The sequence below is a fragment of the Muntiacus reevesi genome, chromosome 4 (genome assembly GCF_963930625.1).
Source record: "Muntiacus reevesi chromosome 4, mMunRee1.1, whole genome shotgun sequence".
In the NCBI taxonomy this organism is placed as follows: Eukaryota; Metazoa; Chordata; class Mammalia; order Artiodactyla; family Cervidae; genus Muntiacus; species Muntiacus reevesi.
In genome coordinates, this window is record NC_089252.1 from 144,907,387 (window position 1) to 144,919,829 (window position 12,443).

The window sequence follows — 12,443 nt, forward strand, 5'->3', positions numbered from 1 at the left end:
TGCATGAGGTAAATCTTGAGGGCTGAGGAGGAGTCTGTTAGTCAGAGAGTGGAAGGATATTTTAGGCAGGAGGAACAACTTACTTATTAGGCATGATCAGTATGATGAAAGCATAGGGTTGAATGAGTAAGTTAATTGGGTCGGAACTGAGAAGGGAGAGGATACAGAGGCCAGGTCATGGAAGGCTTTATATCCCATGCAAAAGATTATGACTATAGCTTACTGGTAATGAGGTATCCTTGTAAGAGTCCATTTTAAAAGTCATTAACAAAGAGAATCTTTACATTTATCACCCATTTGCTTATATTTATTCCAGGAGCAGATTTATTGAAACTAACTAGAGATGATGTGATTCAAATCTGTGGCCCTGCAGATGGAATCAGACTTTTTAATGCATTAAAAGGCCGGTATGTAATTAGTGTTAAAATATCAGTGGGGTTGGATTCCAAATGGATTTGGATTCAGGGGCTCTTCAGAATACTCTTTGTGCAGCTAAATACATCTTGTCAAAACATTCTATTTGAATGCCAGCTGTGTGCCAAATAAAGATGAAAATTATCTTTTCCTGTACTTGATCCAAGAAATTCCTCATGATATTTCATTTTTCATTTCCAGGTAGCTTTTTTCATTTAATCAAATATTCATTGTCCCTATTATGAGCCATTAGGCTTTGGCGATACATTGATGAGCTTTCTGGAGAGAGAGAGAGAAAGATAATATACAATAAGTATTTTGAATAGTAATAAGTGTTTTAAAGAAAAACAAACAAAAACAAGATTGTAGCTTGTAGAGTACTCAGAATATAGCCAGGGAAGACCTTTCTGTGGAGGGGATATTTAAACTGAGTTATGAGAAGGATGGAAGCTTTGGAGTCATGAGGGAAGAAGGTTGTATGCAGAAGAAACAGCAGGTACAAAGGTCCTGGACTCAGTTTTACTAGATAAGAGCTCATTCTTAGGTTTCAGCAGGAATTCATGGAATGTCTGCTTAATACCAAATAAGAGTAATGCCTGAGAGTAATTAAGCAGAGTAATTAATGTTTGCTTAATTTCCAGTCTCTGTTTGGGATTTACAATTTAAAGTAAGGTAGTGGTAATATTGATGGAAAAAAAATACAGGTCAGTGCCATAGAACCAAATCAGTGACTCAATAATGAAATAAGATTATGAAGTATTTTTGTTTATTATTAGAGATATTAAATCAAGTTGGAAACTTTTAAGCAAAGAGGTGAAATTCAAGGGTTGATTACTAGCTGAAAAAGAATGAATCATTCATTTTTTTTTTGATCATTCATTTTTAAATGTATGATCTACAGAGCATTTAGAAGTAGGAAGGAATAAGATGATCAGAGCAAGAGGTAATTCAGTATGGTTGTCTATGAAGAAAGAACAGAAGAAAGACTAAAGTGACTAGGCGACAGTAATGAGGGAAATGAGATTTTCTAGTCTGTGGCATTGGTGCTCTTAAGTAAAAGGTGTATCTTTGCACCTTACAAAATAGTGGCTCACGCATACTGAATCCTTCAACCTTTACATCAAAGGTTACAAACTCAGTGACTACAGAGGCCACGTGTAAATGAGTGACAGTCAAGTCTAGGGTGTGCTGAAGAATGCCTGCACACCATGCCTGTGGGACAGCTGATTGGGTTTTGCTTTGTAGAATGAGGACCTTGGATTTTGCAAGGAAAACCAAAGATTCAGAGGTTGATGATGCCTTCTGTTGGAATGAATTCAGTTAGACACACACACACCCCAATGAGGCGTAATAATTCACAGCAAATGAGCTGCACTGGTCCAAGGGCTGCCAGTTTTCAACCTGTGCTCTATAGTATTAATGTAGATACACAGGTTCTTCCGTAAAATGTGCTCACCATGAGAAATGTGCCTAACATTTTTTTTTTTTCCTCCTCCTCAGGATGGTGCGCCCAAGGCTAACCATTTATGTTTGTCAGGAATCCTTGCAGCTAAGGGAGCAGCAGCAACAGCAACAGAACCAGCAGAAGCATGAGGATGGAGACTCAAATGGTACTTTCTTCGGTAGGTCGTTCTGGACAGGCCAGGACAGATGTGGAGAAAAATGAAGAGATGACTTACGAGCATGTGTGATGGGAATTTATCAGGCAGCAGAGAGTCAGGATTTGCTCAAAGTAATGGTAATTGCTCTAATGTTTATTGAGTTCCTAATATACACCAAGCACTATTCTTAGCATTTTTACAACTGGTGTCTCCTTATTGCAATAGATTTTATTGTTCTTCCCCAACATTTAGATGAGGAAAATGAGGCTTAGGGATGTTAAGTAACTTGCCCCAGGTCGCACAGCTAGCAAGTGATTGAGCTGGGATTTCCATTCAGGCAGTCTGCTTCTTCGTCCTTTAGAAAAAGTGGGCATTCGAAGTGATCAGATTGCCTTTAAGAGCAGAGAAACTCTGTGCTGACTGTCTTTGCTTTCTCCCTTTTGCAGTTTACCATGCCATCTACCTAGAAGAACTGACAGCTGTTGAACTGACAGAAAAAATTGCTCAGCTTTTCAGCATTTCCCCTTGCCAGATCAGCCAGATCTACAAGCAGGGGCCAACAGGCATCCATGTCCTCATTAGCGATGAGGTAGATTATTAGCACAGCTGAATCACCAGATGACAGTGATCTGTCCGGGCATATGATGGGAACAGGAGCTGTTCTGTGGGGGCAGCATTCTGTTTTCCAAGACAGGACGTTTTCAAACATTTTTGTTTGTTTACCTCCTAAGATAATTTTTTTAAAACTGTGTATCCCCTTGCACATTTTTAGGTTGACTTAAAAGTTTTTGTTTTAAGTTTAAATAGTGGCAAAAAATGTGCCCATTTTGGGGCATATTATAGGACATATAAAAATGAAATGATTGCTTCACTTTTCTAACTATGTTTCATGTAACGTGAATACAAGAGTAATTTAATACCACTGTCATCTGTTAAAAAAAATACATGAATATACTTTTTAACAGAATATTTATATCATTTCTTTGTTTTTTTTTTTTCTTTCTTTGTTTTCTTAAGCTGATATTTTCATTCACTTCCCCCATAGAATTTCATCTTACCCTAGTCTACTTTTATGCTTGAATGTCTTTTATTAGTTTTTTCTACCATATTTCTTTGAAACAAAAACTTGTTTGAGTAAAAATTTAAAATTATTTGTTCTGGATAGAATTATCACCATAATTATACAATTGATTAAAACAACATAAATGTATTATATATTTTGATATTTTGATAAGTAATTGTTAAACATTAAGAAAAGGTTTATTAAAAGTACGTCTGGGAGGTTCCCTGGTGACCTCATGGTTAGGATTCCGGGCTTTCACTGCCAAGGCCTTGTTCAATCCCTGGTCCAGGAACCACAAGTCATGTAACTTGGCCAAAAATAAATAAATAAACACAATACAGTGAAAGTGCATATATTAATGTGATGGATGAGATTACCTGATTCCTTACTTTCTCTCCCAGACACAATTAATTCATAGATAAATACTGCCTATTGATTATTAGAATGAAATAGAGTTCAACATCAATTTCATCCTGTTTTTTTTAGGATGTACTGTGGAATCTGATTCACATAAATTGATAGATAGGAATGGATGAAGTTTGCTATAATAGCATTGCTGGATTTTTTTTTTTTTTAACTTCTGGGTTATGTGCCAAAAATTACATAGTGATGGTATCAAAAGTTGTTTTGAATCATCTGTCATTTGACAATTTGTGGTTAGGTCACTCTTCAAGTCTGATGAAAGGAAAGAATTGAAAACTATATGGCTCCATGACTATATCACCCAGTCATTCTAGTTTTCATTTGCAATTACACTTTTGCATGCTGTAGGGTTTTATAGCCTAGGGCAGTGCATCTCCGTAAGATTTCAGGAGGGTGAAACTCTTGCCTTTACTTTATAAAATGGAGAAAAGGAGTTTGAAAAAGGAAGTGAGAAAGGAAAACAAGAGGTTCTCAAGCGGTTTTAGGAGAGAACAGATATAAATGTTTAATTCCTCCCATATGGGCCTGTCTGGACCTATGTGCCCTTTGGAAAGTCCGGGGGTTAACCCAGGAAAATGCATTCTCGAACTTTAAGAAAGCTGTTTCAGAGTGTTTAGCTTTTAAAGCTTTTGAAAACTAAACAGGAGAGAAAACAAAACAAAGGATTGTTTTTCATTTATATCTAATATAATAAAAAGCCACATAGGCAAAATAAATATAGCAAACCAAGGTTTTTAATGAACAACAAAATTTCCTGCTTTTTTCAGATGATACAGAACTTTCAGGAAGAAGCCTGTTTTATTCTGGACACAATGAAAGGTAATAAAAAGTAAGATAAATGCCTTTTTCGAGGGAATCTGAGGGTTTTTTTAAATAGTAATTCTTTGAGGAGAGAGGGAAATATTAACCACCATATTTGAGATAAAGAATGTGACATTATTAGAGATTGCTTCTCTGTATGAGTTGGCTTCTTGCCATTGTCAGAGTAGACAAAGTGTGACTTTCTGCCATCATCTTTTACCTTCCATGGACAAGTGATGAAATTGAGGCAAAATGTTGTTTTTCTAGTGTATATTTATTACACGTATTCTATGATAATTAATAAGTATATACTACACTTTGTCCTCCTGTTTTTTCTTTCTCTAAAGAACCTAGCACATATATTTTTCTCCTTCTGTGTTTTGGAGGTGACTAAAGATGATTCTTTTTTCTTTTTTTTACAGCAGAAACCAATGATAGCTATCATATCATACTGAAGTAGATGTGGCTGCTGCTTCCTTCACCTATGGGAAATTCTCCTCTTGGAGGGGATCACAAATGGAGATTTGAAGGCTGCAGGAACCTGACCTGTCTGACTGTGTGGGGGAGGCAGAGGCAGAACCCCAGCCATCTATGTTGGGGCACACACAGATTTCTGCCTGACATGCATTTCTGCAACTGTTTCTTAGTTAACATTTCTGGATTCTATTGTTGTTGAATATCAATAGAAACTCCACATCATTTAGGGTGTGTGTGTAGGGCATAATGATGATGAGAATTGTGTGATGTTTAATGGAAAGATGTTAAATTCTGTGGTATGCAGCTCATGTAATTTTTTTTCTAACATAAAAGCAAACATCTATATTCATAAGACTAGATCCTCGATCTTTTTTGCCTGTGAAAACTTCATCAAGGAAGAGAAATGTGAAGAAAGAACAAAATTCTTCTTTTAATTCCCCCATAATTCGATGACAAATAGTAATTTTGGCTAACACTTATTGCACATTTAGTTGTGCCAGGCAGTGTGATAAATTCTTTAAATGGATTATCTTGTTTAAATCCTCTTAATAACCCTGTATGAAGTAGGTAATAATGATCCCTAATTGAAGATAAGGAAATGGAGACACAGAGTGGCTGAGGAGCTTGATGAGTAACAGGCAGCTAGTAGATAGTGACATGAAGTGCAAACCCAGGCAGGCTGACTCTTATTCACTGCCATCCATGACTGCCCCCCTCACAGTACTCTGTGCATGCCATCATTTCTTACTGTGGCTCTTCTGGTGAATCGCACATAAAAGACGAATTAACACCTAAAGGGACAAACCAATCAAGAGCTATAAAAAATGAAAACACACTTTCAAAGCATCATTAGTTGTCAGATTCACAGAATTTAAGGCAGTGAAAACCAGGGATTATCTGTTATTCCCCAAATTCACTATTCTTGAATGACCTCAAACTATTTATTAATGAGATAGACTAACCTCTGCTTTCTCTTTCCCCTCTCTGCATCTTCTCTTGGAATAGGAAGTTCTTTTACTCATGTAGCATTCTTTTATATGAGCTTTACAATTCATTCCCATTCCATTCATATTCTTACCATATGCTTTAGTTCTTCTGATTGCAATTGTGTGCGCTTGTGTGTGTGCATGTGTAAGACTTTGGGTCATTTTTTCACATGTAAAGTTTTACCCAGAAATCCCTCTACATGTTATGCTGAGGTGAAAAACGATAATGTTCAAAAGATTCTGTATTGGATTTGGATCTGTGTGTGTGTGTGTGTGTGTGTGTGTATTTTTAAGCATTTGATAAAGTTTAAATGTTTTTATACAGATTTTTTTTGTTGTTATTCATTAAAATCAGCCTGCAAATAGTCTTGATTTCTTTTGATTTGAAAGAAATTGAAAATTTTGAAACTGGAAAATTAAGTCAAATGACTTTATTAAAAATTGACCTGGACAGCTTGACATACTAGGCCAAAATACTTTTTTAGTGATTGATTACTGGATGTCTCTATTTTTCTTTGGTGGGGGGGACATTTCTAATTGTATTATGTTCCTAAGACTGGTTCTCAGCCTCAAGGGAGTCAGCTGTCTCCCCAGCAGGCTGCTAATTTTTATTTTTATTTATTTATTTATTCCAATCCTCCTGAATGTTAGGCTGGGAGGGTTGGACTTTTAAGGTCCTTTCTAAATCTGAATCTGTGACTCTTGTTTACTGTAAATGATACACAGAATTCTATTAATATATTTACTATAAATTTTATACTTGCTAATTTTTACTTGGAGTTAGAGGATTTTTTAAGAGTAGTTCTCAGATTTATATAGAGATGAATTTATATGTTTGTAATCATAGATCCTCAAATTAACTAGAGCATCTCTTGGGCTTTCTTTAGCTCCAAAAAAATATTTATAGTGCCAATGCTATATAATTGGTAAGAATTGGTATAGTGATAGAACATTGTAATTATTCAGTTTCCTTAAAAAATTTCATTTCTTCACTATCGATCTTTTCAATTAAATGAAAAAATTTAAACTAGCTTTTGCATAATGAAAGTGATACACAAAGTGATAAATTCAACAATAAATAACTTTTTCTACTTATAATAACTATTATAACTTATAATAAAATATAATTTTTTCTATTTATAGTCCTAGTCCCACTCTATAGAGGTAGTCACTGCAAAAAGTTTCTCTCAAACACACACAAATATGCAGACGGGCTCATGTAGTATTAATGGTCTGCAGTTTTCTTTTTTGTGTTTAACATGTCTTGAACATCTTTCTATATTAAAATTTATAGTTTGACATCATTCTTTTGAAAAATGGCCATTCCCTATGAATGGCATTTAGGCTAAGTCCATTTAAGCATACATTCTAATAATTTTTTGCATTTATTTCTAAGATACCTTCCAAGAAATAAAGTTGGCTGGATTTTACCTCTTTAACCATGTGACAGTTGGTATTTAAAATAAGATGGTTTAATATTTCCATTAGAGTGAGGCTATATGAGAAGGGGAAGGGTTAGATTTTAGATCCTCCTGAGAACTGTAGTAGCATCCTATTTGACTTAGCATTGTCTGTACTGTTCCCTTGAAGTGTAATAGGTTCCATCTAGAAGAATCTATAGTATAAAGACTTGATAGTTAAAAGGGAGACATTGGAAAGTAAAGGGATCATTGCAGAACTCAAGGATTGAATACCAGTCACGACATAAAATGTGACTACTAAGTAATGAGGTTCCATATTATGCCCCGATGATAAGAACGTTTGCCCACATAAATGATTTATTTAAGAAGCCATTTAAAGGAAGCGGAAATGGAGGTTGTCATTCTTTCTGGAAAGAGATTACAATATGACAAATACAAGCCAACTAGAGTCTGAGAGACCTGAGAAAGAGGTCCTCATGAGGGGGTGGACGTGATTCCTGGAAGTCTGGCACCGTCAGGCACTGGGTGCATTGTGAGGGGCAGAGCATGATCTGACCACTGAGTTGGAGGAGCAAGGGGAAGCTTGGCAAGTGGAGAAGGCTTGGCATAATGAAACTAGCCATGTCTCATTAAGGCCTAATGAAAGAGTGTTCTGAAAACCCTTTGTATCCCCAAGTGTTCTGAGAAAGTCTTTTGTATAGGGTTGCTGCAGAGATTTGGGCTATCTTCAAACTTCCATGACGTATTGGCTGAAGCTTCAGCATTTAGTTTTGAAAGTAATACAAATTTCAGATGCAGATATTTGAAGTCAGGACTGAGATTTTCCTTCTCCACTAAAGCTTTTTTCTCTGGCCAATACCTAATAATTCCAGGTAACTTGGGACAAACAGCCTTTGTATTATTTTTCTGAATTTTTAGTTGGCTTTCTTGGCTACGGATGGTTCCTCTATGACAATCTGATCTGTTATGGCCTCTGCTGGTCTGTTATGAGAACTCCAGCCTCACCAGGAATGGCACAAATGCTCCCAACTAGCTGTATCTCTTTACTGATATATAAAATAGCCCTTCAGTCTTTTGCTTCGCTTAAAAACTGCTCATATTTTCTCAGTTGTGAGCTAAGGTTTTTCCTGCTAAAATATATTTATTTTTGTGATTAAATTTTTGTTTCATTATACAAACTCCAAGACTTAAATGAGGAAGAAAGATGCTCTATGTGATATGAGGACAATGGCAACAGTACTTGTTTTCTGTTTTATTAATACTTTCTCCTTGCTTCTTTTAATGACCTTTTATTTTACCTTTGATCTTAAACTCCCATCTATTTCTACTTCCTCCCTTTTTCCTCATCTTTCCTCTTCACTTCCAGATTTCTTCTATATTTTTCTTTATGAATACTGGCCTGTTCAACAAATTAATTTGGAAATTGCAACTAAATCTAGCATTTGCATTCTCAAATTCAGAGGTGTAAAAGTTGTTTATGGCCTTCCCTGGTGGCCCAGTGGTATAGAATCTGCCTGCCAATGTAGGAGATGTGGGTTCGATCCCTGATCTGGGAAGATCCCACATGCTGTGGAGCAACTAAGCCCTTGCACCACAATTACAGCCTGTGTTCCAGAGCTGGGGAGACGCAACTGCTGAGCCCACTTGCCCTAGAGTTTGTCCTCCATAGCACGAGAAGCCACAATGAGAGGCCTATGCATTGCAACTAGAGAGTAAGCTCCCCTCACCACAATTAGAGAAAAGCTAGAGCAGCACTGAAGACCCAGCACAGCCAACTTAAAAAAAAAAAGTTGTATATGAATTACAATTTTCAATTGGATTAGTATCAATTATAAGAGAACTTGGTATTTAAAAAATACTAATGTATTACTATGTGCCATGCTATGCTTAGTTGCTCAGTCATGTCCAACTCTTTGCAACCCCATGGACTGTAGCCTGCCACGCTCCTCTGTCCATGGGATTCTCCAGGCAAGAATACCGGAGTGGGTTGCCATGCCCTCCTCCAGGGGATCTTCCCAACCTAGAGATCGAACTCAGGTCTCTGACAGTGCAGGCAGATTCTATACCGTCTGAGCCACCAGGGAAGCCCTCAGGAGGTAAACAGCAATCTGCAGTGATGAAAATGAGGAATGTGTACCTAACCAAAGCAGTACCATTTTGTATTATGTGGGATCTCTGGGGACATGAGTAATAACCTAGGTTTATTCCATTCTGTGAATCTGTGTTTTCATGTATTTGCGTAAGGTGAGGTACACATTCCTCATTTTAATCACCGCAGACTGCTGTTTTCTTTGAGTTCTTTTTTGTTTTTTTTTAATCACTGAATTGCCAGAGAATTCCCTCTTTCTGAATTCTGGCATGTCTAATTTTTCATTTAAGGGTTTAATTAATATCTTTCCTTAGACATCTGTATAACTTTGCTTTAGCCTTTCACCTTTTTTAGGTTTATTAAGCTTGACTTCTCTAAATTCATCCTTGCACTCTAGCTCCTCAAAAATGGTTGTTATTTTGCTTTATTAACAGGTTTTTGTGTGTATTATACACTTATGTAGATCAATTTGTGAATGTCTTTTTTGAAACCTTCTTTGATAAAACATACAACTTCTTCTTGTTTGTGCTTTTCAACTGCTATGGCCCTGTCTTTCTCCCAGATTTGGTCTACTGATCTCTTTTGGTTAGTGTGGATTTAGTCACAAAGGTGCCTGTCTCTCTAGATCTGGATTCTAATTAAATGTAAATTAGTAAAGTAACATACAGCCTCAGGGCTAAATCTACAGATTCCCTATCAAAAAACAAATAACAGTGGCTTGGATTTTTATCTTAACTCTTTTTCTCTAAGCATCTCAGCACATAGTATCCTCTGATCTATTCATTTTCAGCCTCCCAGGAGACTGTACTCTTTTATCTTTTGTTTGGTAAAGAGTAGTTGTTAAAATGTACACTTTGGTGTCAGATGAACCCTTGTTCAAATCTCAAATCTTGCTCTTCCTGGATGTGACCTTGGACAAAACAATCTCTTAAACCCCAACTTTCTCATCTAAAAAGGAGATAATTCTTAATTCATAGGGTTGTTAAGGAGATTACAAAGGATAATAAATACAAAACAGTTATATCTTGTTGCAATTTTATTCCCTTGCTTAATAAATTTAGGATACTATTGAAGGCAAGATCACCTCTACATGTAGATATGACCAAAAGAGAGACGTATAAACATTGACTAGGATATAAAATTTGACCTTTGGTTTTTGTCTTTGTCTGTTGTTCTTGATCATCTGTCTTTCCTTCCTACTTGAGTTTTTCGCCCCTAAAGCCCACCCAACCATGAATTATGCATTGTCTGGAGCAAAACAGTCACATTTAGAATTAGATATAATGTCCAATGTTATAATTTACATGTTAATATTAGCATTTCTTTTTTACTTATAACTTTTACTCTACTGCACTCCTGGTCATTTGACCTCCAAAGGTCCTGCTTGGGCTGGAAACAGAATCGCAATTATGAGTGAACAGGCACCATTGTAATAACTTACCTAGCGATTCTATTAAGACAATGAAATATGGTGAATAAGTGACTCTGTGAGAAGTGGTTGTGATGTTTGTTCTAACAATCCAGATGATGTTTTTGACTGATCTACAGCTTACTGGCAAACTGGATTCTGCTGTCTTCTCAAAGGATTTGCTAACTTTTCTTTGGCTGTCTTTTAATTTGGTGTCATTAACCAAGAAAGCTTGGGTATTGAGGCTGATGGTACTCTGACAAATTTCCCTGACTGACTGCTCAGATTCTAGATGTGTTGGTATATGAAACACTTTTAACCTACCCAACAGGGCCTTTGGGCTATTTTTTGTTACTCATCCCACTGACTCTAAACATTCTGGGGTCTTCTCTTCCTTTTTGATTCCTGTGTGTCCAGGGAAAACAGAATCATGTGAACATTTATATCACGCTGTGTTGTCAACAGTTTATACCACTATTTGACCTCCACAAAATCCTGTGAGACACATACTTTTATCCCCATTTTCCAGATGAGGAAGCCAAGGAACAGGAAAGTTACCTACCTTGCCAAGGGTCACACCATTAGTAAGAGGAGTTGGGGCTTGTAGTCAGGGCATCCGGCTCCAAATCTCATGCTCTTGGTTACATGTTATATCATGCCTAACTTTAGCAGATAGGTGGATGATCAGTACTCTAAGGATCGCTTTTTTGTGATCTGCTTTTTTTCATTTTGCAGTATTGTTTCTTGGTCTCTCAGAGTCTTTTATATCACCTTAGGGGAGATAACTGGAATTCTTGGCATTTTTCCAAGTCACAACCTCTTAATTCTAAAACTGAGATGGCTTGATACCCAGTAGATCTGGCTCATAGTTCTTGGTGGCAGTGTAAGTGCACCATGCTTTAGAACCAGCCTAACCAGAGTTTAAATCCTGCCATCCATCCATTTGATAAATAAAAAGCTTCTAAATGCCAAATACCATGGTTTGTACTTGGTGCTGAGGATACAGTAAACAAAACAACTTCTTACTCTCATGGAATTTACTCAATTGATAAAAGACTAAAGGATAAATATATGTCAAACGGTAAATGCTTAAGAAATATAGGGCAAGGGGATAGATACTTAGGGGAAGCCCCTTTTTAGAAATACGGTTAAGGAAGTGTCTCTGATAAGGAGATGTTTGACCAAATATTAAGTGAAGAAGTAAGTATGGGTCTAGCTGGTGAAAGAGTGTTCCAAGGGAAAAGGTCCTGAGATGAGAGCATGATTGTCCTGTTGCAAAGAATCTAGTGGGCCAGGGCAGTTAAAACAGAGAGGGAGGGGAAATGTAAGAGACAAGCTGACATACAGGATGGTGGTTGGTGAGGCAAGAGGATTCACCTATAACTTACAGGGCCTTACAGGTCAAAGGAGAGACCTGTTCTTCCTTTCTGAGCGAAATAAAACCAAGACTGGGTGTCCTTGGCAAATGACGTACAACATTCCGATTTCTGAGTCCTCGTTCTCCGTTTTAAAAATGAGTTGCAAAATTGTGAAGATCAGAAATCACGTAAGAAAATTTGGAAAGAAAACAATCCATCAATACACGCTGAAGATTACTCTGCATTGCTTCTATTTTCTTCATACCCCGGGCAGGCTGCAGCACGTCGCGCTGCTTAAGACTTAGATCCCCTGAGCGAGGATAAGGGGGATTACGTTCCTTAGACCTGGAAGTGTGGGCCTGATGAAAGGAAAAGGGGAGTTTTAGGCGAGAATTTGTTTAG

The 12,443-nt window shown here is 37.0% G+C and overlaps 1 protein-coding gene across 3 annotated transcripts in view; it reads left to right on the plus strand.

Annotated features, from left to right (window-relative positions):
• Positions 1-6,130, plus strand: part of TFCP2 (transcription factor CP2) — a 48,428-nt gene extending 42,298 nt beyond the window's left edge. The window contains exons 11-15 of one of the 3 annotated variants that reach the window (XM_065934396.1): positions 317-407; positions 1,915-2,024; positions 2,462-2,604; positions 4,269-4,320; positions 4,725-6,130. In XM_065934396.1, coding sequence (XP_065790468.1) covers positions 317-407; positions 1,915-2,024; positions 2,462-2,604; positions 4,269-4,320; positions 4,725-4,762 — 434 coding nt within the window. In that variant the 3' untranslated portion in view covers positions 4,763-6,130. Of the gene's footprint in view, positions 1-316; positions 408-1,914; positions 2,037-2,461; positions 2,605-4,268; positions 4,321-4,724 lie in introns of all 3 variants that reach the window. The other 2 variants (XM_065934395.1, XM_065934394.1) reach the window with 2 other exon arrangements.
• The last annotated feature ends 6,313 nt before the right edge of the window (positions 6,131-12,443 follow it).